This window comes from Ischnura elegans, chromosome 8 (assembly GCF_921293095.1).
Source record: "Ischnura elegans chromosome 8, ioIscEleg1.1, whole genome shotgun sequence".
Lineage (NCBI taxonomy): Eukaryota > Metazoa > Arthropoda > Insecta > Odonata > Coenagrionidae > Ischnura > Ischnura elegans.
The window spans coordinates 110,409,044-110,430,685 of NC_060253.1; the positions used below are offsets into that span (position 1 = coordinate 110,409,044).

At 42.1% G+C, this 21,642-nt stretch overlaps 1 protein-coding gene across 1 annotated transcript in view; it reads right to left on the reverse strand.

The window, feature by feature from the left end:
* Positions 1-439: 439 nt before the first annotated feature.
* Positions 440-21,642, reverse strand: part of LOC124164480 — a 329,242-nt gene continuing 308,039 nt past the window's right edge. The window contains exons 3-4 of the mRNA XM_046541811.1: positions 8,188-12,990; positions 440-635 (exon numbers count right to left, since the gene is read on the reverse strand). Of these exons, the coding sequence (XP_046397767.1) occupies positions 440-635; positions 8,188-12,990 (4,999 nt within the window). The remainder of the gene's footprint in view (positions 636-8,187; positions 12,991-21,642) is intronic.

A 21,642-nucleotide genomic window follows, 5' to 3' on the forward strand; every position in this document is an offset into this window, starting at 1 on the left:
TTTCATTTACAGGCTTTTTACACTGAAACCCTGCATTTCGTCCCACACATCGTCAGTTCCCTATGATTCTCCTATCCCGTGTCTCATTTGAATTGTCTCAAGTGCTCTCGCCTTAGGCCTAATTCCAATCCGCTTGAAGACACACCAGGCGTACTTAAATTTCCTAAGTTTCCTGAAATGCTGCTAGTTGGGACTCACGCCGTGATTGTCCTTCTTTAAACGGTTGGTATCCAAACACACGCCTATAGCGGGGGCTTTTGGAATTGTAAGCAGATGTACAAGAGCAGCGAGACGATTTCATTTGGTGCAAAGAGTCAGAGGGAAAGAAATTCGACGGGGCGAGAGAGCTTGTGCACATACATTGGGGTGGGCTCCCCTTAATTACCACCCTCGTCTGCCGCAGCCATTTGCAAGGGTTCCAATTGCACAGGAGGAATCCTCAAGAAAACATCAGCGTGCGGTTGTGGGGTTGGGAGGCGGACGAAGAAGTGTCAGTCGTCGAGGTGGCGGCGGGCGAGGAGAGGAGGAGGAGGAGCAGCTCCAAACAGCTCGACAATCCCAACGGAGAAGCTGACACGAACACATCCTCAGAGAGACGAAGAAATCTAGGTCCCACCTCAACCCATCCCACCCGGCTTAAACGTCATCCACAAATAAAAAGAGATGCTAAATAGAAAATAAAACACAAAGTGTACTTAAGACAACACAGAAGAAGCACAAATCCTACGGTGATATTATGATAAATATAAAGTGAAAAATTACGGAAATTATTGGAGATTGGGTTGGTGTTGGGGCTAGAATGTTAGCTTCCCAACCCATGGGCTCGGGTTCAAATCCCGGCAATGGTAGACATTTTTCAGAGACTTCCCAATCCCTGCTTTAATGTTGTGTGAAGGTCATTTCAAGCGCAATACTTCGTCCATAGGATGGAACGCTAAGCTGTGGTCCTCCAGGTGCCTTTCGTTAAGAGCAGGCTAAGCCGACGCTGGGTTTCTCTCCACCCTTACTTCCATGCCCTTCCTTCATGGGGAAAATGACCTAAACTGTCGGTCGCCTCCTCCAGAACATTGGAAAGTATTTTGGCTAATAAAAAAGCATAAAGCAACAACGAAACACGTGCTTCGGACGAATTTGTGGCCACCCAGCGGTCTTGTCGGTACCATACGCCAAGAGGGAGTGAAATGTATTTGATGTGATTGAGACATATTGAGACGTTTTTCATAGTCACTCTAACTTGGGGGAGGCAGAATCTGAAAATAAAATAGTGGGTTTTGAATAAAATGAGAAAGTCACTTACTTATTCTTCGATCAAATTCTTAGTCGATTCCACCTTCCCCAAGAGTGACACAAATCCGATGTCTTCTAATACAAATGTGCCTGATAATGATGATCTTCGCCGAAACGTACGTTGCAGTGAATTGTTGCGATCATTCAACTGATAAAATGTAATAAACAAAGAAAAATTAAAAAATGAAGAGGAGAGGCACGGGTATTCTTTAATTTAAAAATTGTTTTGCTAAGCGTGCGATATTTTTGAGAGACAATGAGACGCTGCCCGGATGAAATTCATCAACTCCTCCACCATAAAAGTATCCCCTAAGAATATTTTGCGAAATAAATGGGATTTATAAAAATATTTCTTCAAAAACTGCGCGCAAAACGGGATCGTTCCCTCACACGAGAACTCTGGTAGAAAATTAACGCTATTTTTCGATGAAACACTTCAATTCAAATAACAGTATATACATCGTTGTAAAAAAAAGTAGCTGCTAAAAATAGCCTTGGTTGCTGATATACCCAGTGATATGAAGCCCACAACCCTTGAGCAGCCAAACATCACTATAACGGAGGACTCTTCGAGAATGCTCTTGAATTATGACTACTGCACCCCTTAGGAACAAAGACACAGGCTTCTTTACAGAATCTAAAAGAGAACTAAAACCTTCCTATGGAGGTACTTCCCACCTCTCTACTGCGATTCTCTACGGACAGTAATGACGGCCAGGCACGTAGCTAAACAATCGTTTCGGTGTGGACTGGTTTAGTGCGAGGGTTGCCTATATTGACAATTCGCTGTCAATTCCTACGCAACGGAAAGCCATAGGTTTCATAAATTTCGTTTGCATGATTCTGAAGTGTATATCCATCGCTGGTTTTTATCGAAAGGGCCGCAGTACTTACTACGAAAGATGTAAAGTTAGGAATTTCCCGGTTTTATGAGAACCTTTCGAGTATAGATTTTCAGAAGACGGACTTTTTCCAGTTGTTACAATGCCCAACGCATTCAAATCCCAATGAAATTTTATTTTTTTTATTTTCACAGCGATTAGATGCACCAGCGTAATCCATTATTTTTAGCTCCCTGTTGCATTGGATGAACTTCTAATAGGCCAACGATTCGTTCCTCCGATTGGGAAGGTCGTCGGGAGACCTGACCTTAGGCCACGCAGTCACCGAAACATTGATAAGGAGTATGTGTTTGTGCATTTGAGACTAATGAATTTAATTCTGGGGCCATTCGAATACAGTCATATGGATGGTAACTGTTGATAAGGGATTTATTAGTCTATTTCAAGATTCTCCGTCTTTTTTTCTTTCTCCGTGGAATCTCAGCGGGTAGCCACGCTTGTATTTTATGATTATTTGTTTGATGATCAATCTAACGTATACAGTGATCCATAGAGTCCTTTCGTCTTCGATTGTGCTAAATATCTCCTAATTTCTCACCTACCCATCCATTTCATCTTCAACATCGTCCTTCAGCACCAGACTCTATTCCGTTCTGATTAATATTTCCGATGATCTATGCATCTGCGTTATAGAGTTTCCCTTCCCGCACTAATTTTCACACGGTTTGTCATAATATTTCAACTCGGTAGAAATCCCGAGAAGACTCCACGTAAACACATCAACGTCACTTTCCTTTGCGGGCGAGAGGTTCACGTTGCAGAAGCGAAGAATGACGAGAAGTTCGTCAAACGAGTGTAAGGCGTGATGAGGCGAGAGTCGTCCTCAGCAGTTGCAATGAGGAAGGGTTTAATGAGGATTCCAATTAAAGAGATGGCGGTTATCACGAGGGGAGGGAGGCGATGAGTGAAGAGGGCTGCATTGCATGCGAGGGAGGGGGTGTGGCGCTAGAGAGGTCGACGAGAACAAAACGAACCGAGAAATGGCGTCAAAGCAGACGTTACCAAGTGAAATGCGCGGTGTGGCATTAACCCGCCTGGAATATTTCTCATTGCGCTTCAACTACTTCACCATCCACATGTTACCCAGAAATTGGCCTCAATATAGGTTGTCAGGACACCAAAATAAAAAGAAAATGCCCCAACTAGCTTTTATTGAAGTCCTTTATGCTCGGGGTAAAACCGCCTTCCCATACCTATCCGTTCGGCAAGATTTATCACTTAAATTATCGCTTCTGCCTCACCTGGATATGCAGTGGGGTTCTAATGTAATGTTCTCCCTGTCACTCTGAAAAATAGATATTCTTGATTGCCCAACCAAACTAAGCCTACGGTATAGCCTCCGAATCTTATTAAATTTTCGTGGCTCCCAGCTTAATTTGTTTAACATGTAACGCTTTTTGTACACCCGTAGCAGTTTTCAATGAACCGCGTAGCATTCCTATGTATTTTATTAATTTTTATCATTGATTACACATTAGGCCGAATTAAAGTTCACTTTGGGTATACTTCGTAGGCGCGCTTCCTCAGTTTCCGCGAGTGCCATCACGTTTTTCGATTTTGGGCTACTTAATTATTAAAACATTACGTGGTATGGCTGGTACAGTTACTACGTGGGCGCACTATGGAGCTTTACCGGCGTCACTAAAGAAACATGGCGGTCAAACGCGTGTTGGCTTATTATTGATTATGTACAATAATACTTCGAAACCTGCCACGTGAACGGCTGGGAAATTTACATGAATTGCCATGAGAAAATATTCCCCTGGACCGGGAATGGAACCCCGAACCTTTGGCCTTCCGGACCTCTGCGCACACCACTACGCTATCCTGGTTCCTCAATTGACTGAATCGTATGTTTGCTATGTTCGTCATCATACAGATCAATGTCGTCTCCACCATACGTATTTGGTCATGTTCGCTGATTGTCTGCTACTGTATTTCACTTACTATGAATCAAAAATGTTTCCCAACAAAGTGGCACCGCATATGCAAGTAGACCATTCATCATTTGTTGTACCGCTGTGTGTTTTTCCAAGTCCATTCGTATGTAGATGTAAATTTGAACAACATAATGTCACAGTCTTTTAACCAAGGTCCCAGACGTCCACCGCTAAAACAAAAATCAATTTAAAAATAAAATTTAAATTAAATATGAAATAAATGCTCCTTCATTGTTCTACACTTAATAAAAGTAAACAAATGCGCCCATTGTTACTATGTTACCATGCAACTTAAACAAACTCATAGAAAACTAATCAAGGAATGGCCATACGTGACACAAATTGCTTAATCTTTTATATTTTTGGACACAGAGACATTAATGTTTGGACACAGAGATATTACTATCTGGTTTAGATCAACCAATAACTGAATTCATAAACCACCTTCTAAGATTCTTGCGTGATATCATCGTCGCCGCAGTGACACCTTAGTTCAATATAGAATCGGAGAAGGAGCTGAATTTTCAACGATAGCGATAGTGGCGCCACTTCATTTGGTGGAATACTTTTTAAAGTGTCCAATTATGGAAAACGCGACGGCAACAAATAATAGCTATAGGAATGGTGATCCTATTGCTGCTGCCATCCCAAAAAATGATGACACTCATTTGGGGCCGTTTTTTACAGCATTACGAAAGATTTGATAGAAATTGTTTTAAAATTGTATAGATACGAAATTATCGCAACACTTTAAACCGATAGTTGTGATAGCTTTGACAAGCATTATACTCCGTTCGTAAATACAATCGTGGCTCGTTTTTTTTATTGGAGAGAGATGCTGATATTTTTTAATGAAACGGCTCATCAAACGATCACCGCGTGAAGCGAGTTGTTTCGAATAACTCGACGGCAGGGTGATTACGAAGGGAATGTAGCCGGCTTTCTGGCGCCCAATCCAACCAACACATGGCCTTCGAAATTAAAATTAATTTCGAAACCTCGAAAAATATATTTTATACATTTTGGCTTTAATTAAACTCTATTCGTTTCACGTTAATTACCGCTTCGTTCATATGAAACCCACCAGTTTCCAAAGCACCGTAAAAGAGCTTTCAAAGCAATCAATAGATGGCGGGAATTTAATTGTATCGAGCTATTTTAAACAATGGTTGGTCCCGAAATCATAAAGATGCATAAAAGATTGCATTCAGGAATAGACTTTGTATATACTGCCACAACTGATATTAGGTTTAAAAAATAGTAAAATCCGAAAGAATAAAAAATACGACTGCCAATCGACCATAGGCATTTAAATATGTGTATGATCAATTTAAGCCATTGGTGCTTCTATGCACATAGTTGCTCATTGGTAGGTACTTTATACTTAAATAAATCAAACCATTTGGCTCATTCGTGTTACTTCCGATGAAGACCAGAAGTGGGATTATAGTACTACTATTACACTAAAAAATGAAAATTATTCAACGAATCGTTTATTAATTAAAAAGATTGGCATCCTAAATCATACATTCAATTCTAGTATTAAAGCTTATTTACTATTTATATTACTAGCTATTAAAACTTTCAAAAAACATTAGGAATTCAAAAATACCTCGCTTACGAAAATCGGTCTTTAAATTGTGATGAAAAGTAGCATGTAACAGGTCAACTAAAACTTAGCTGCTACATGCGACTTACGATTGAAACCAGAAGTATTCTTTTTAGTGAAATAAAGCCTGTAATGCTCATAGAAACATAGAATGTCAAGCAAGAGTTGGCTCGCTTTCTTCGGTGAAATGACTTAGGATAAACGTATACTACTCACTGTCCGTAATTCTTTTGAGCAGCAATATTATCATAAACCTTGGAAAACATAGGATAGAATCTTCAAATCCAATCATAAATCGTTTAAAATGTCTATTTCTTAAAAAAAAACAGGATCATCCGCTGTATTTATAGATTCTGCGCTTTTGAAGATCCTCGTTTTCATCCAGACTTACTTAGCAGTACTTGCCTAAGCATGAAATAAATCTTGAGTACTTTTTGGATATATATACTTGACCATATTACTTTCGGATATTACTTTTTCATATAACTCAGCCTAAGTAAATATTCGTTCTATCATAATAAGCATGAAATAATGATTTTGCACCGTTGTACGTTTTGAGTTACGAGCATTAAATTGATGCAACAACTGAAATCGCTTTACTTAACTTGAAATAGGCCAGATAGGAAAAGCATCAACGCGAAAATATAACAGCTACATTATTCACTTTCGGTGATCTATACTTTACTATTTACACCTCGACAAATGTCGTTCACGGTGGGAAAGCGCTATTGCAGGACATGAAAGAATAGTATTTGCTTTGGAAGGCGACATCGCTAAACTACCTACTTAATCATACGAAATTATCACGTAAACTTTATATGGAGAGCTATCGTAATAAAGTGAAAAGTAACGCAAAGATATCGTATTGTCCACTTATTTCAATTTCAAAACTCAACAAAACGTGTTTAAACGCCAAGCGCTATCTGCTAGCAGGGTACTCTGCTATCTTCTAGCAGCCTGCTAGCAGTAGCGTGAAATGCGTACTCCAGGAGTAATAATCTTTCAACTTAGGCAACAAAAAATAATAGGAAACCACCCTATTGCACATGTGAGAAAACTCAAAGCTTGAACACGCTGACACGGTCTGCCAATTGCTTCACTGGAAAGGTTAACTTTCATTTTTTTCGCCAAGGCGCTGAGTACAAAGGCGCTGCGAGCATCCAAAATCAACTGCAGGACTCCGGGAGTGGTCCACGCGAAAAAGAATTTTAAAAAGTGATCCGAGTCTTTCCACGTAGCATACCCTATTGATCTGATATAATATATTTTTTCTTAGGGCACACACACACGCCGCCCGCCAGGGAAAATATGATTAAGGCTAGACGGCTCGGCCCGAATCTTTGACCTGTTTCAAAGTACCGCACTGCGCGCTCGCTAGAATATTCCCACAGTGTTCGCTCCAGACAGAGCAATCGCAAAAGGAGGAAGAGATTTCGAAATGAGCGACGCCAAAGGATGGCAGCCTACTTCAGAATAGAGAAAGTACGACAAGGGTTGTACCAATTGGACCGAAAGTTGTTGGTCATCGGCTCTCAAGCCAATTAAGCGGTACCAACGAATCGAAGGACGCACAAAATCCAATGTGAACGGCCGGTACGGCACGCTTCGGTTCCAATGATTGCTGTGGATTTAAATGTGGGCACCGCGAAAAAACAAGCATTTAAAACGTATATTTCAATCGGCTGGAAAAGAACAAAGAAAACCGCTGTTTACTTTACTTTATAGCACCTTTCATAGTAGGCATACCGTATTTACCCTGAATCTAATTACCATATCGATGTCTAAGTTCTAACAACACGTACTTATCTCAAATTCGGCCAGTTTGAGACAGGTATCTTAATCAAAGCGTAATAACATCAAAAAATAGAATACAAGCAGAAAACAACGCATTTCTTGCAAATTGATGCTTCTTTTTCAGTTTTATGAACGTTCGCTTAAAAATTAAACATTCAGATTTACATGATTAGAAGTATTTTTTTTATTGTATTCACATACTAATTATATTGTAAATATTTTCTTCTTTCCATAATTTTACATTTTTTATTATTTCTAGCGATTGTTTATTCCAAATTTTTGTTTCAACTAGCAATTTTCGTCATGTAATCATTTTAGTTCATTTTTTATGATGAGCGTGTATAATCAGTATGTTATAAAGTTGGAGATGGAAAATTATTATATTTTTCACTCCTCAGTCCTTAGGATCGTGATTCTCACAAATGGAAAAAGAAACCTGTGCCTCATCCTATTTTCTTAGTGTTATCTGCTGGATAGAGTTGAATTTCTTTCAAAGTCGTGGTCTTTTTTCAGAGGGAGGGGTGATCTTTGAATAATGGCATTGAATACCATGAACCTACGATTTGACAACTACGATCGCTTCCGTATAATACACTTGTGCATAAAAGAGGTGGTCGCTTGGAGATGTTGGAGTGGTCGTTCGGCGAGCACTTACTGGTAGTGATCGGAAAGAAGGGCCTTACCTTTAGCTCTCCTTCTCTGCATGATTCGCCTCACTTCCCCAGCCTCGCTGCCAGACTCCGATTCGGACACTGCCGTCGGCGACACCTCCAGGAACTTCATCGGCGTCCTCGCCCCAACTGCCATCGCCCCTCGCAACCACCTCCTCTCCTCCTCCTCTAGCTCTTCGGCGGACGGCGTCGGCGGCAGTGGTTTGTTCGGCGCCGAGAACACGTCGTCGTCACCGTACATGGACCCACCCGTGGACATGGCCCTCTGCTGCCATTCCCTCAGCTGCAGCATCCTCATGTGCTCTCGCTCTGCCTTGGTGGGGGTAGAACTCGAGAAGCTCACCCTCTTTGGAGCCGCAGGGGCGGAGCAGACTGAGTCCTCAGACGAGGCCAGGATGGTTCCCCGCTTGAATATCGGCACGGGCAGGGTGCTCGTCGATCCCGATCTCTCAGAGGATATGCGGCTTCTCTCTCCGGTCGTCGCGATCGTGGTCCTGGCTGGAGCGCCCCTCACGAAATAATTGGCTCCGCCTCCTTTCCCACCGTATGCGTCATGGGGCGATAGACTCCGCGCTCGGGGGTCCGGTGTCCTGCCGGGCATGCTCTGCGAGCTTCCGTAAAGTGCCCCCATGGTGTTGCTGTGAACCGGTTGGGGCCTCACGCCCATCGTGGCCCGGTCTGCAGTGAGTGTCGGGGGTGGAGACTGTACCCTGCGGCCCCCTGGTGCGATCCCACCGGAGCCGTATTCGAGGCTCTGCCTCTGGTAGTACATTTGCATGGCTTGGTACTCGGAGGGTGTGGTTGGAGGTGACATGGACCTCATTCTGTTTTCAGCAGGTGTTCTCGGAGGAGGTGACACTCCAGGGGGCAGGGAGGCCACCCTAGGATCTCGACACTGAGCGAACAGGGGTGGTTTCGCTGTTGCCGTGTTTGCGTAAGCCATGCAGGCCCTTGGTGGATTTTGCCTCCTCGGTGATCCACTTCGGTGAGAGTGTGGTTGAGCTGTCTTCTCCACGGGTGACGTTGGAGAGCTCTGTCCCAGCAATCGCTGCAGAAACGTTTTGGGCGGTAATTTCTTCTCAACTTCCTTAGGTTTCATGCTCTGCTTGAGGGGGCGGTGCCTGTCCACGTGTTCGAATATCCCCTCCGGCGAATGGACGTCGCCATCTGTCACGTCGTCTCCGCTGTAGCTGGAGTTTCCTCCTCCTCGGTTCCTATTCACCGGTGAGTCTGTGGGTGTAGGAGACAGGGACACGGCCCGCCTTTTGTCTCTATCTGCGCTCGTGCTTCTCCGCCTCAACCTCTCTTCCAAAACCAGAGATGTGTGCGGAATGCGAGATTGCCCCAACGGCACTTGAGGAGACGGTGTGCGCAAGAGCCTCGAAGATGCAGACTGCCTCTCATCCACGGAGCTGGTACTGGCGTAGTTACCACTGCTAAGGGTATCACTTCCAATAAACGCTGTTTCGATCATCGTCCGTCTCCTTGGACCGGAAATATCCGAATCGCTCCCCGTTCGAGAACCTCCTGGACTAAGTGTCAAGGGTGACGAAGTGAGCGCTACCGTTGACGTGGGACTCACTGTCTCCACCATTATGGTTGGAGACTTTGGTCCGCTCTTGCTCACACTCCTAGATGTCAAACTTGTCGTCCTCACCGATGGGACCGGAGCAGCTGGTTTCACGACTTCAATTTCCTGCCATTCGTAATCTGTAGTTTGATCCCTGTCTTGTATTCTTCGTCCTGGTTTGCTCCGAAGTTCCACGACATCCTCATAGTCGTATTCTCCATCCTCTCCCTCTTCCACTGCTGTGTCACTGCCATCACTATCGTCCCCTTGATCCGTTTTCTTCGAGCTGCTATCTTCTCTAGCACCTTCAACATCCTTTTTAGCCTCTGCCTTCACCAACTTCTTGAGAAGATCTGCGTAAGCGTCTCTCCTAACATCACTTCTGTCGTCTTCATCCATATTCAGCAGATTTTCTTCCAGGTCAAACAAGAAATCGTTGCTGGACTTCCGTTTTTCAGCGATTTCGCCATCCTTTCCCGTTGGTTGTGGAATAGGTGCGTTTGCTGTGGCTTCCTGCCTTACTTTTGCTTCCAGCGCTCTCCTCTCTTCCATCTGCTTCCTTTTCCTCTCGGCTTCTTCTTCCAATTCTCTGATTTCCTCCTCGGTTAAGGGTGGTCCAACTCTTCCTCGTCTCTTCTTTATCTCCCTCTTTGGTTTCTGCTGTGAAGGCGCTTCTTTCGGAGGAGATTTCTTTTTCTTGTTGCTATCTTTGAGCCCTCCCAAAACAGCCATCATGAATCCAATCTTCTTACCCTTAGGTGACTCTTTAGTGCTACTAATTTGTCCCTCACCTTCAACGATATCTTTACCTGCACTATGATTTCCAGCCGTCTGTTTATTTGACTTTGATCCCTTGTCCTCAAGAGAATCTCCATTTTCAGCACATTCTCCATTTTCTATCCCTTCCAGCACTTCGTTTTTCGTCCGTTTACTAGCATCAGAACTTCCCGATAAGTTATCATTCCTCTCATTCGCATTGATATCAATGCAAGCGGAGATATGATCTTTTTGACGTGAATGCTTCTCTGCGTCTATCGTTTTCGGCGGTAATGATGCACGCATGCCAATACCATTCTCAGGTAATGTGCATGACATCTCAGATTCATTGGCAAAACGTTCTTCTCGACGAGCACATAGCAAGAAGGCTCTATATTCCTCAGCATCCGGGGAAGATACACCTACCGGCACTGACTCATTGCTTTTGGTGGACTTCGAAGTATCGTCGGGACTTTGTGCGGCGTCGCTTTTTATATTGGCATTTTCGGGGATCCTTTTCCTCTCGGCCAGCACCGGTATGCCTGTCTGCCTTTGCGGATGGATAGGACTTGACACTTTGTCCGGGATTTCGACACCTTTTTTGGCCTCGACTCCGACAACACGAGGGGCAGTGGGTGGCATGCTTTGTGGTTCTTGTTCTTGTGCGTTTCCACTTTGCTTGAAAGAGGCTACCGTCATCGACTTGTCCACCATCATATAGGTTTTTTGTGTGCTCTCGACCGTAATAGTTCCTTTCAACCACTCCGTGTTCGAGATCATTTCTTCGCCATTTTTCAATGGCTTGACAGCTATTTTTTGGCTCTGTTCTATAGCTGAAGGATAGGAGGTGACATGCAAAGCCAGGTCTTTTGGTGGAGTAGCTTTTCTGGTAGCATTTTCAGCGGAGCTTTTATTTGAAGTCACTGCACCGGAAATAGTCTGGAATGCCTGGTCTTGACAGCTTTCTGTTGCAACTGAAGATGACGATGTTGGCTCAGAAAGAGTAGTGACTTGTTCTTGATTTTTTATAACCTCCGTCTTGACATCTGTTTCAAAGAATTGGGCTCGTAGCTTACTTTTTGAGTCCATGAAGAGTTCAGTGGAATGCTCTTTGGTTTGTGAGGCTAATGGGTCACCTTCAATCCTCTTAGACATGTCTTCTTTCCTCTGCCGCTCTTTATCCAACTCTTCTTGTGCTCTGCAACTTTCATTGGCTTTTTTCGAAGTAGGAGGATGCAATACCCTTTGATTTTGCGCAGAAGCTGACTGCTGACCGGTGTCACTTTCAGCGGGTACGTCTTGATTCTTTTCTTTACTATTGAGCTCAGATGTCATTGTGGCAGGAGCCGAAGTAGACTTAGGTATTGGCATGGCTTTGGGCACAAACGACACTGATGGCTTGCTGTATGGCAACTTTGACTGCAGTGAGTTGACCGTTTCGCAGCTTAGTGGTAGTAAATTGGATTGCAAACGGTCAATTTGCGATTTGCTCTTCTCCAAAGATTCAGCGGCTTCAATCAATGAAAGAGAGTCCTTCTGTGCACTTGAACTCTCCAATTGCGAATGGATATCTTCATTTTCTAAACCATTGGTTTTGTTTGGTGATCGAGATATATCACTTGTTTTCTTCAATTTTCTGTCGACTTTTCCATCGTCGTACGAATGGTCTCCTCCGCGATCTTCTGGGCTGGACATCTGACTTGAGTGGCGGCCTTCCCCCTCAACGCCACCATGGGCTCCAAGATATGGACTTACTGATTCTGCTCCCGAAGGTTTCTCTGTCAAATGATTTTTCCTGAGAGCACCAGTCGCGTTAGCATCTTGACTGCTCACTTGCTGCGTGAATTGCGACTCTACAGTGACTGAAGCAAATGAAACCGATTGTTGAGTAATAATTGTGCCCCCTCTTTCGCTTTTGTTGCTCCTCTGTTGCATTTGTTGTGCTCCATTGTCAATATTTTGGCAATTTTCTCTCTTGGCTTCCCTTGTTTCACACGCTTCGTCCACCGCCTGAATTCTCTCCTCCTTTCCCCTGATTGGTATCCTACTGTGCCCAGCAAACTCTCGACTTCTGTCCTCCCTTCGCTCCAACTCGGGCACGGGTGAACACGCCGAAGCCCCCTCTCCGTTACTCGAGAGTTTGCGCCGGCCGAATCCTGCGGTCTCCCAGCTAGATGGTCCCCTTTCAAAGTGAAAAGATCTTCTGGCAGACGGGATTTGCTTCACTAGATTTCCAGGTTCGGCAGCTCCAACGGACGTGCCCGCCTCGAAGCTTCGCCTGATCTCCCTAACGGACCTCCTCGACTGAGCGGACTCCGACGACCCCGGGGGTTGGGAGTTGGGTCTGGGAGCTCGCTGGAACGGAGAATCGACCCCTGGGCTTCCTCCTCCCTTGCTATTTGAACGTCGTAGGGTGACTTGAGGTTCCTCTTCTTTCATGTTTGCTACTCGTGCCTCCTGCCTGCGGAAGAGGGAGAGAAAAGGCAGCGATGAGTTTAAACGTTAATGAACTGGATCCTTATGTAAGAGTAAGAGAAGGCTAGAAAAAAGGGAAAGGAAAAGAGTTAGAGAAGGCTAGGGAAAAGTTTCATCGGCAGTGTAGCGCTTTGCGGTTCGTAAAACGTGAACCTTTGGGAAGGAGGGCGAGAAAAAAACCGGAGACATTCGAGATGTGAGTATGAAGAAGAATGGAAAAGGTGAAGTTGACAGAGAGGAGGAGGAACGACAAAGTGATGCACATGGTGGGTGAGGAGAGGTAACTTTTAGATGGGATACGGAGGAGACAGAAGGCACGGATAGAGTGAGTACTTAGCGGGGAGGGGATGTTGAAAACTGTGTTAGAGGGAAGGATGTTAGGAAAACCAGAGATGGGAAGGAAGAGAATAGGATTTTTAGGTATAATGAAAGCGAGTTGGCCCCATTGTGAATTGAAGGGAAAACTATTAAGATAAGCGGAGATACAGACTAGGAATATGGGCAAAATGCCCACGTAAACTACCTTGACTAGTGGAAGGTTACACGGGATTACCACCGGGTCAGGTTCTCCAACTCCATCTCGGCCGACGTTTCGATGGGCGAGTTGTCCATCGTCTTCAGGGAAACGACGGCCGAGATGGAGTTGGAGAACCTGACCCGGTGGAAATCCCGTGTAACCTTCCACAATTCTATACGCCGGGAAATCCTACGATCATTCTTTACCTTGACTAGTGAGAATACGTTGATAATAATCTATGAACCTAGGTCATTGCATTTTTAACAAACGAAACAAATATTTCGAATCAATGTGATGCCGATAAAGAGATAGTTTAAGCTTTCTTCCGAGCTTTAGATATTTATAGATAATTATCAATTGCGGACCACGATTTAGCAACGCAGTGCACCTGTACTATTTTTCATTGGATTGAAAAATAAATCCTGTAAAAATACAAATGAATACGTATTGCGATTCGCAAATGAACAGCAATACAATGAAATTACTATCATTAATTATGTTGAATGCTACAAGGAAATGCATTTTATCCACGTAAACCCGTTTGTAGGAAAAACTTGATTCCTAATAGAGATATTTTCCAACATGTCATGCATAATATGCGAAAACTTTAATACTATTCACCGTAACACCATGCGAATTCTATATATATGATGGATGCTATACTGTTTAAATTCTCCTAATATTCTTTCAGTACTCATTTAAGACAAGATACATATGTTTTTCTTTGTCTTTATAACGATAATATCCTAGCTTCCATTGTAAGTAATTTTACGCTCATCGATCATTAACCTGTTAAATATTTTCCGGCCTCGGCGGCGGCGGGGTAAAGTCCTCGCCTGCCAAACAGTAGGTCGCGGGCTCGAGTCCCGCCTCTGTAAGTTACCTTTATACAGGGCATGGTTGTTTGATTACGTTAACTAGTTAACATGTAGCCCCGATGTAAAAGGCCTTATAGAGCTTTTTTCGTTGCTATGGATATAAATAAATTTCATACATTCCGCACCCATAGTCAAAAGATTATCATGCATCGGAGGTGAATTTAACAGGCATACTCCTGGGCCTAAGATATCTTCACAGGGATCCCTCCCTTTCAAATTTTTCCGTTTCGAAGCTCCCCACTTTATTATAATATTAGCATCTCTATGAAATCAGTATCATGAAGTAGTTAAATTTGACGCACAGCCCACTGGTTTCAAAATCATGTAGTTCATTGGGAAAATGTTTGCAACGCACGTAAGCTGAGCAAGATAGAGAATGGTGCAAGTTGGAAACAAGTTTTTCTCGATCTCATCACTCGATTTCGTGAAAGCGGGTGGAGGGAGGAGATGACGACTCACAGTGGACTCAATTCTAAATAAGCAAACCAAAATGTTTTGTTTTCCTTTACTTTATTTTTTGGAAAAACAGATGATATATTCTATCTGTTTGATGATCAATGTCAAAATTATAAGAAAAATTTTACTTCTAATTACCTTTTTAACCCAAGAGACGAGTGAAATTCGCATAACACTATTTTGGAAGTTTTATTTGATAACTTTAATTGAGAAAATTTGCTGAAGTATTTTCTTTCTTACAGTTACTCTATATATTAAGATACCCAATTTTTAAGCATTAAACATAAAAATAAACATTCCAAAACCAGCTTTAGTAAAAATTGTTTCTATGTTACAGTAATTTTACTAAAATTTTAGTAAATGACACACAGCGATCTTCTTTTACACCCGCGGCACCTCTATTCAAATCTCTTTTGATCTCCAGCTGCGAATACGTAACGGTTGGTAGATATTCTTTTAAAAAGTGGATGTACTTAAAAAAATTATTCCTTGGGCAGTATTTGTTTACTGAACGAATGAATAATAGCATTTTTAACTTAGAATTAACATAGTGAACATATAAACTGTATGATGTCAGTTTTATCTGAAAAATTATACATTTATGTTGTATGTAGATGTAGATGTATGTACCAAGTTCCGAAGTATAGGTGCTGGGAAAAGTCGAAAAAAAAGTCGACTCTCAATGAAAGTTCTAAGACGATGAATCACTCACACTCAGTGATTCATCGATAAAGTTGGTTTGGATAGGTGAGGGTAGAGTTCGCCACTAACGAAGGAACAGTCGTGTAAATATCAAGCATTTAGGGTAGAGGGGGGTTAGTTCATTTTCCTGGGTCACCACTCACATCCAAAGTGGTGTCCAAATGGTTTGCACGGGATTTCAACCCGCTACCATTCGATCAGCAGCCAACTCAATGGATAAGAATGGCAAAATGAGAAAAAGAGACAACCTAGGAATGGATATTCTGGTTCGGCAAAAGGTTGGCCCGCGCAACTCTAATTCACCATGATACGTAACAATCGATTGTTAGCCATAGAAAACTTTGACCTCGCAGCTCTGTTCTATCTCGGCTTTCGACCATTAAACGTACACATCCACCGATTTCGCCCTTTAAGCACTTATCGTGAGATTCCACCAGTTGAAATTAGTGCGGAAATTAGGTGCACTTTGGTGGATTTAAAATGAACAAGAAAATTAACTGAAACAGCTTGTTCGGCAAACCCAGTCTGAGATTCGCATAGCGGGAAGATGACTGGCAGTTGAGATATCCCAGTTCGAATCCCAGCTGAGCCAAAATATTTTTTCACGGCGAATTCCATCCGTGGTGTAATTAATGTGAAACTTGGGAACACGCAGTGATGCATTGATTTTCTCATTCGATTTGCCACAGTGTTTTGTTATTCCTCGTCGTGAATCGTGGGAGAAAACACTTGTGAACAAAAAATAACTCTGAATTATAACATGGCATTGGCAAGTAAAATCAAGAAAAGAAATCAATTCAGCTAAGAAACAAGGGGGTCAGGTTGTTGTGGAGGCTAGAGTGTTGGTTTCCCACCCGACGGGCTCAGGTTCAAATCCCGGCGGTGGCAGATATTTTCAGAGACTGCCCGATCTCTGCTTGTATGCTGTGTGTAGGACATTTCAAGCGCAACACCTCGTCCGTCGGATGGGACGTTAAGCGGTGGTCCCCTTGGCGCCTTTCGTTAAGAGCAGGCTTATGCCGAAGCCGAGTTTCTCTCCACCCTTCCTTACCTACCCCATCCCTCATGGCGCAAATGACCTCAGCTGTCGGTCACCTCCTCCAAAACCATACTCCAGCTAAGAAACAAATCAACTTCAATACCACATGTTCGGAATATCACTGTAATAGTCCTACAGAAGAATGATAGATAGCGCCCACTCCACGTTAATTTTTTTAATGCACGCCTCGAAGTTTTAAAGCTTATTTTTTCGTTAATCCTTATTAACATTTAATATTCATTTTTTCTAAAAAATGGCCCTAATTGTGTTACCTGCGTTGTCAATCACATACGTATAGCTGTAAAATGATTGCTGCGTCCGACGTGATTACGAGTTTTCATACCTATGCTCTTCCGCGGTGGATTAATCGCGCAATGCATGAAATGTCTCTGTAATTACACGTTGTAGGCACAATCCTCTGCCTCTGTAGCCTATAGGTGTTAAAATCTAGCGCAATATCGCATGCTGCATTGCTCGCGACTATGGTTCCCCCTCTGTGCGTAGAAAGCACTCGACTAAGTTCGTAGTTACGACACGCAGCGAGACGCTAATTTCAACGAGCGATCTAACTGAATGTGTCCATGAGCTTTAAACTAATTAGAGGCAGGACGAGACCTAACTAGGATAAGGATGGGAGCCAGTTGGCTGTTGGGTAAACTCAGAGTGAGTTATGGTAGCGCAATGTGAAGCGGTGCCTAAGCTGCTGTCGGGGTGAGAGGTTATCCCAGGTGGATGCTATTGCCAACATGAATTTGCAATGCTGCAGAGCAAGCGAATGTCATCCACATATCCATGAGAACGTAGCGAACGGTTTTATCCATATTTCACCTAAATTCATATAAATAGTATTATTCCATTCTAAAGCATGTTTTCTACCCACAATACCTAGTAGCAAATTGTTAACTCCTTTAATTAAATAAAAGATACAGTGTCCGGCGTGATGTGGTGGAAATCTTTGATATTCAGCTTATTAAAACAACTTGTCTGTTTCCATACTATTTTATTTTCACCGACTCTGGTTTCGGCAACTGTCAATGACCTTGACAATGGCACAAGTTGCCGAAACCATGTTCGGTGAAAATGAAATAGTGTGGAAACAGACAAGTTGTTTTAATCAGCTGAAGTCCTTTAATTTATCTTGTATGTTTTTTGTGTGACGAAATATTGAATATATGTGACTCACATATTGTTACTCTGAAGTTAAAATATATACATTTTCTGAATGCAAATAATAACTGTTCTATGGAATATTAAATATTAATTTATATATTATTCAGATACTAAATACCTTAGCAGAAACTTAGATACGAGTTTAGTGAGAGGTTGGTAAAAGTATTTGAAATCGTTATCTGGAGATGAGGCAAACCATATGAAGAAAAACACTTCTTGCCAAAGTTTTCCGTATTTCATATGATATCAAGAGCGGTGGTGGATAGAAATATTGATAAATGTTTCAGTGTGGTCACTGCAATGTGGAGATTGGCATCGACAGTGACTAGTCTGTCCTCGCCTGCTATCTTAGAAGTCACGGGTTCGTATCCCACCGGGTGGGTTACCACAACAAAGGGCTCGAATGCATGAAAATGCTCAACACAAATTTTAATTCAACTGAAGACTGTGAATTCCAAAGTTCACGAGGCAAATGCACATAAAGTAAGCAGAATGATGTAGATGGAAACAGACAAAATATTGTCACTCACTCGCTGTTTCAACCCACGAGTGAATTATGTGTCACACTAAATTTAAACTCCGGAAACTGTAGCACATTTCACTATTACAGTGAAAAAAGAAGCAAAAATCATTTTCAACTAGAACACTAATCTAACTTCCTTAAGGCCGTTTTACACGGTACACGGAATTGCGCAGGTTAGAGCTGCATTAATTTCTAAAAATGGCGTGAAATTGCGCGAATGCATGAACGAAATTAGAACAGGGGCTATTTTGCCGTCTCGCATCCACGCATTCTCGCATGTGGTCTAGCAATTCACCGCTTTACACGACGCAATTTTGATTGCGCCTTCACACGTACGTCAGACTGCGCAATTCCGTGTACCGTGTAAAACGGCCTTAAAACAGATAGATAGACATAGACGATATGACCGACCAAAAACTAAACTACTTACTACGAGCATAAATTCAGACGGTGAAAAATAAAGCATTGTCCCAATCAGGCCTTCTTGACCATTTCACGGAATTTAAAGATCCCAATACTCTCCCCTCCTACTTCTCACCCATTATACTTCTCGTATCATATTGCTTCCCAATTTGGTCCATGTCAGCCTATACTGATCTAAAAGCCTTGATACTTCACCAAAATAATTGCACATAAGTTCCCATATTTATGCAAATGTCCCGTGATGCTTTGCTGCCTTTTTCCTCATTTTCTAACGTATAGAACCTTAGACTCAGAATGCATTTAAAATAACTTCATAAATCCGTAAAATCTACCAATGTCTGCCTGAGATCTTTTCTCTGGTAAGCTTCATAAAACTAACTCCATCCACCTGCCCAAACTCCCTACTTCATCTGCTTATTCTGCCCCTTTGCTATATCTCTCCTTACCTTTATATCGCCTCTCCTCCCTTATAAAATCACTCCCTCCTGTCATCGATACATGTTAATTACCATGTAACAATTTCATCGCCATACCTAATTATTAAAATATAAACATTGATTATTTTCTTTCTCTATGTTGAATTCCTTGTTGATTTGTTGAATGTTGTTAATTTATGCATGGCCAATGTATTAGGAACTTTTTACATTTTTTTACAATTATTCAATTAAGTGGTGCTTTAAAATATGCGAAAATTCCTCGTAAAAAAAGTCTTCGATGTATATTGTGACCCAGTGAAATGAAATGTGGCCTTTGTCCTGAACGTGCTATTTTCACATGCACATGGCTTACTGACTCACTCCCCAAAATTTGACGGACCAATTAGACATTTACGTTCCACTGGAGCGTCAGTCGAAGAATCGAACATTTACTTTTGACGATGCCTGCCGAATGCGACGTGATGGTTACTGCTATTGAGATGCTTTCGATGAAGAATCTCGTGTTGAGCTTCGTGAAGGACAGATTACTAGATGAAGAGTCGAAGGAGAAAGAAGTCGTCCAAAGTCTTGAAATACAATTGATAAATAAGCATATGGAGGCAGAACTCACCCCAGTCTAAGCCATGTGCATGTGAAAATAGCACGTTCAGGACAAAGGCCACATTTCATTTCACTGGGTCACAATATACATCGAAGACTTTTTTTACGAGGAATACAGAAGGTTTCGGTCAGACACCAATAGTTTTGCACCTAATGCTAATATCCTTCCTATTATTATTTACCACGATTTTATTTCTGTCACATGCGCATTCCTGCTGCCATGTAATTAAACATTTATCATCATGCGGCCAAATTAATGAGCGAAACGTCTGCTTTTCTCTGGCTCGGAAGATCCCATCCCCAGAATAGTTATTGATAGAAGAAATGGTCTAGATTTCTTGAGATTGCAATTTAATCCTTCAACTGTTTCCATAAATAACATATTCATTGTTGTTTTTGGTTCTGAGTCACTTGACTAATAGGTAGAAATGAAAATCTCAATACTTGAAACGCTAGGAAGTTCTTCTTGATGATAAAATCATAAAATCTACTGGTTACGATCCCAGGTTTATTTTAAAACGGAAAAAGAATTTTAATTGTAGAAGATGACAGAAGCTGAAAAATATTGGATCTCATTGTTCGATGCAAAAAATTTCAGAAACTGGAAATTTAGGATGGAAGCGCTGTTGGAAGAGCTGGAATCACTATCTTTTGTGGAAGAATCGTATTTTAATCGAATGAAATTTCTGGATGGAAAGGAAGATTCGGAACGTACCGAAAAGGAAATAAAATTGGCTCAGTTAGCAAAACAAGATCGGAAATGTATGTCTCAACTTACACAACGTATTGCTGACAGCCACTTTGAAAACGCTTAAGATAAGTCATCATCTTTCGATTTGTGGATATCGTTATGCATACATTCGATTACATTCGAAATAATAATTCGAAACATTATTACATGCATTCGAAAGAAAAGGAATTTCTGGACAGCTTCTCCTGAGAAAGCAATTATTAGCGATGAAATTTAATGCTACAGATGATACGTAAATGACTCACTCCCCAAAATTTGACGGACCAATTAGACATTTACGTTCCACTGGAGCGTCAGTCGAAGAATCGAACATTTACTTTTGACGATGCCTGCCGAATGCGACGTGATGGTTACTGCTATTGAGATGCTTTCGATGAAGAATCTCGTGTTGAGCTTCGTGAAGGACAGATTACTAGATGAAGAGTCGAAGGAGAAAGAAGTCGTCCGGAAAACCGTGGCAAATGCATCGCCTCCTGCTGTATTTCAGGCTCAAAATTGGGAAGGAAAAGTTAGAACCTCCATGGAAACTGGTAACTCTAAACACCAGGGAAATTCATGGAACTCTTTCCTCTTCAAGTTCCATCGACGTGGAAAACGCGGGCAAAAGAGGGTTAACTGCAGAGTGAAACTACCAACTAATTCAGGAAACAATAACTCGGCGAACGTCACTAATGTGAGAGAGGAACATGGATTAAGCGTCAGAGCTACATTACTTGGCTACATTATTTGAAGATAGTTTAACTGGACATTTATCCTGATTCTTGGATTCTGGCGCAACAGAAAATTCGATCAACAGTAAGATAAATCTCAGTAATGTGAGGATACTGGAACACCCTTTTAAAATTAAAGAGCCTAAATCAAGTACTTATCTTGAGGGGATATTAAAGTCATTAGCCTTGTTAAAAGAAAGGAAGTTGGGATAACGATTAGAGGTGCCTGAACTTTATTGTAATTTGCTTACGGTCAGAAAACTGGAAATGAATGGTTTCCGTAATATCTTTGAAAATTCGAAAGGCTTAGTTAAAAAAGGAAAATAAACTTTTGCAGTTGCGAATAGGAATTAATCTCAATTGTACCTTTTGAATTTCTTTAAAAGCAAAGTTTTGCCCGCTACTCCGGCTGAAAGCAATATGAAATTTGAA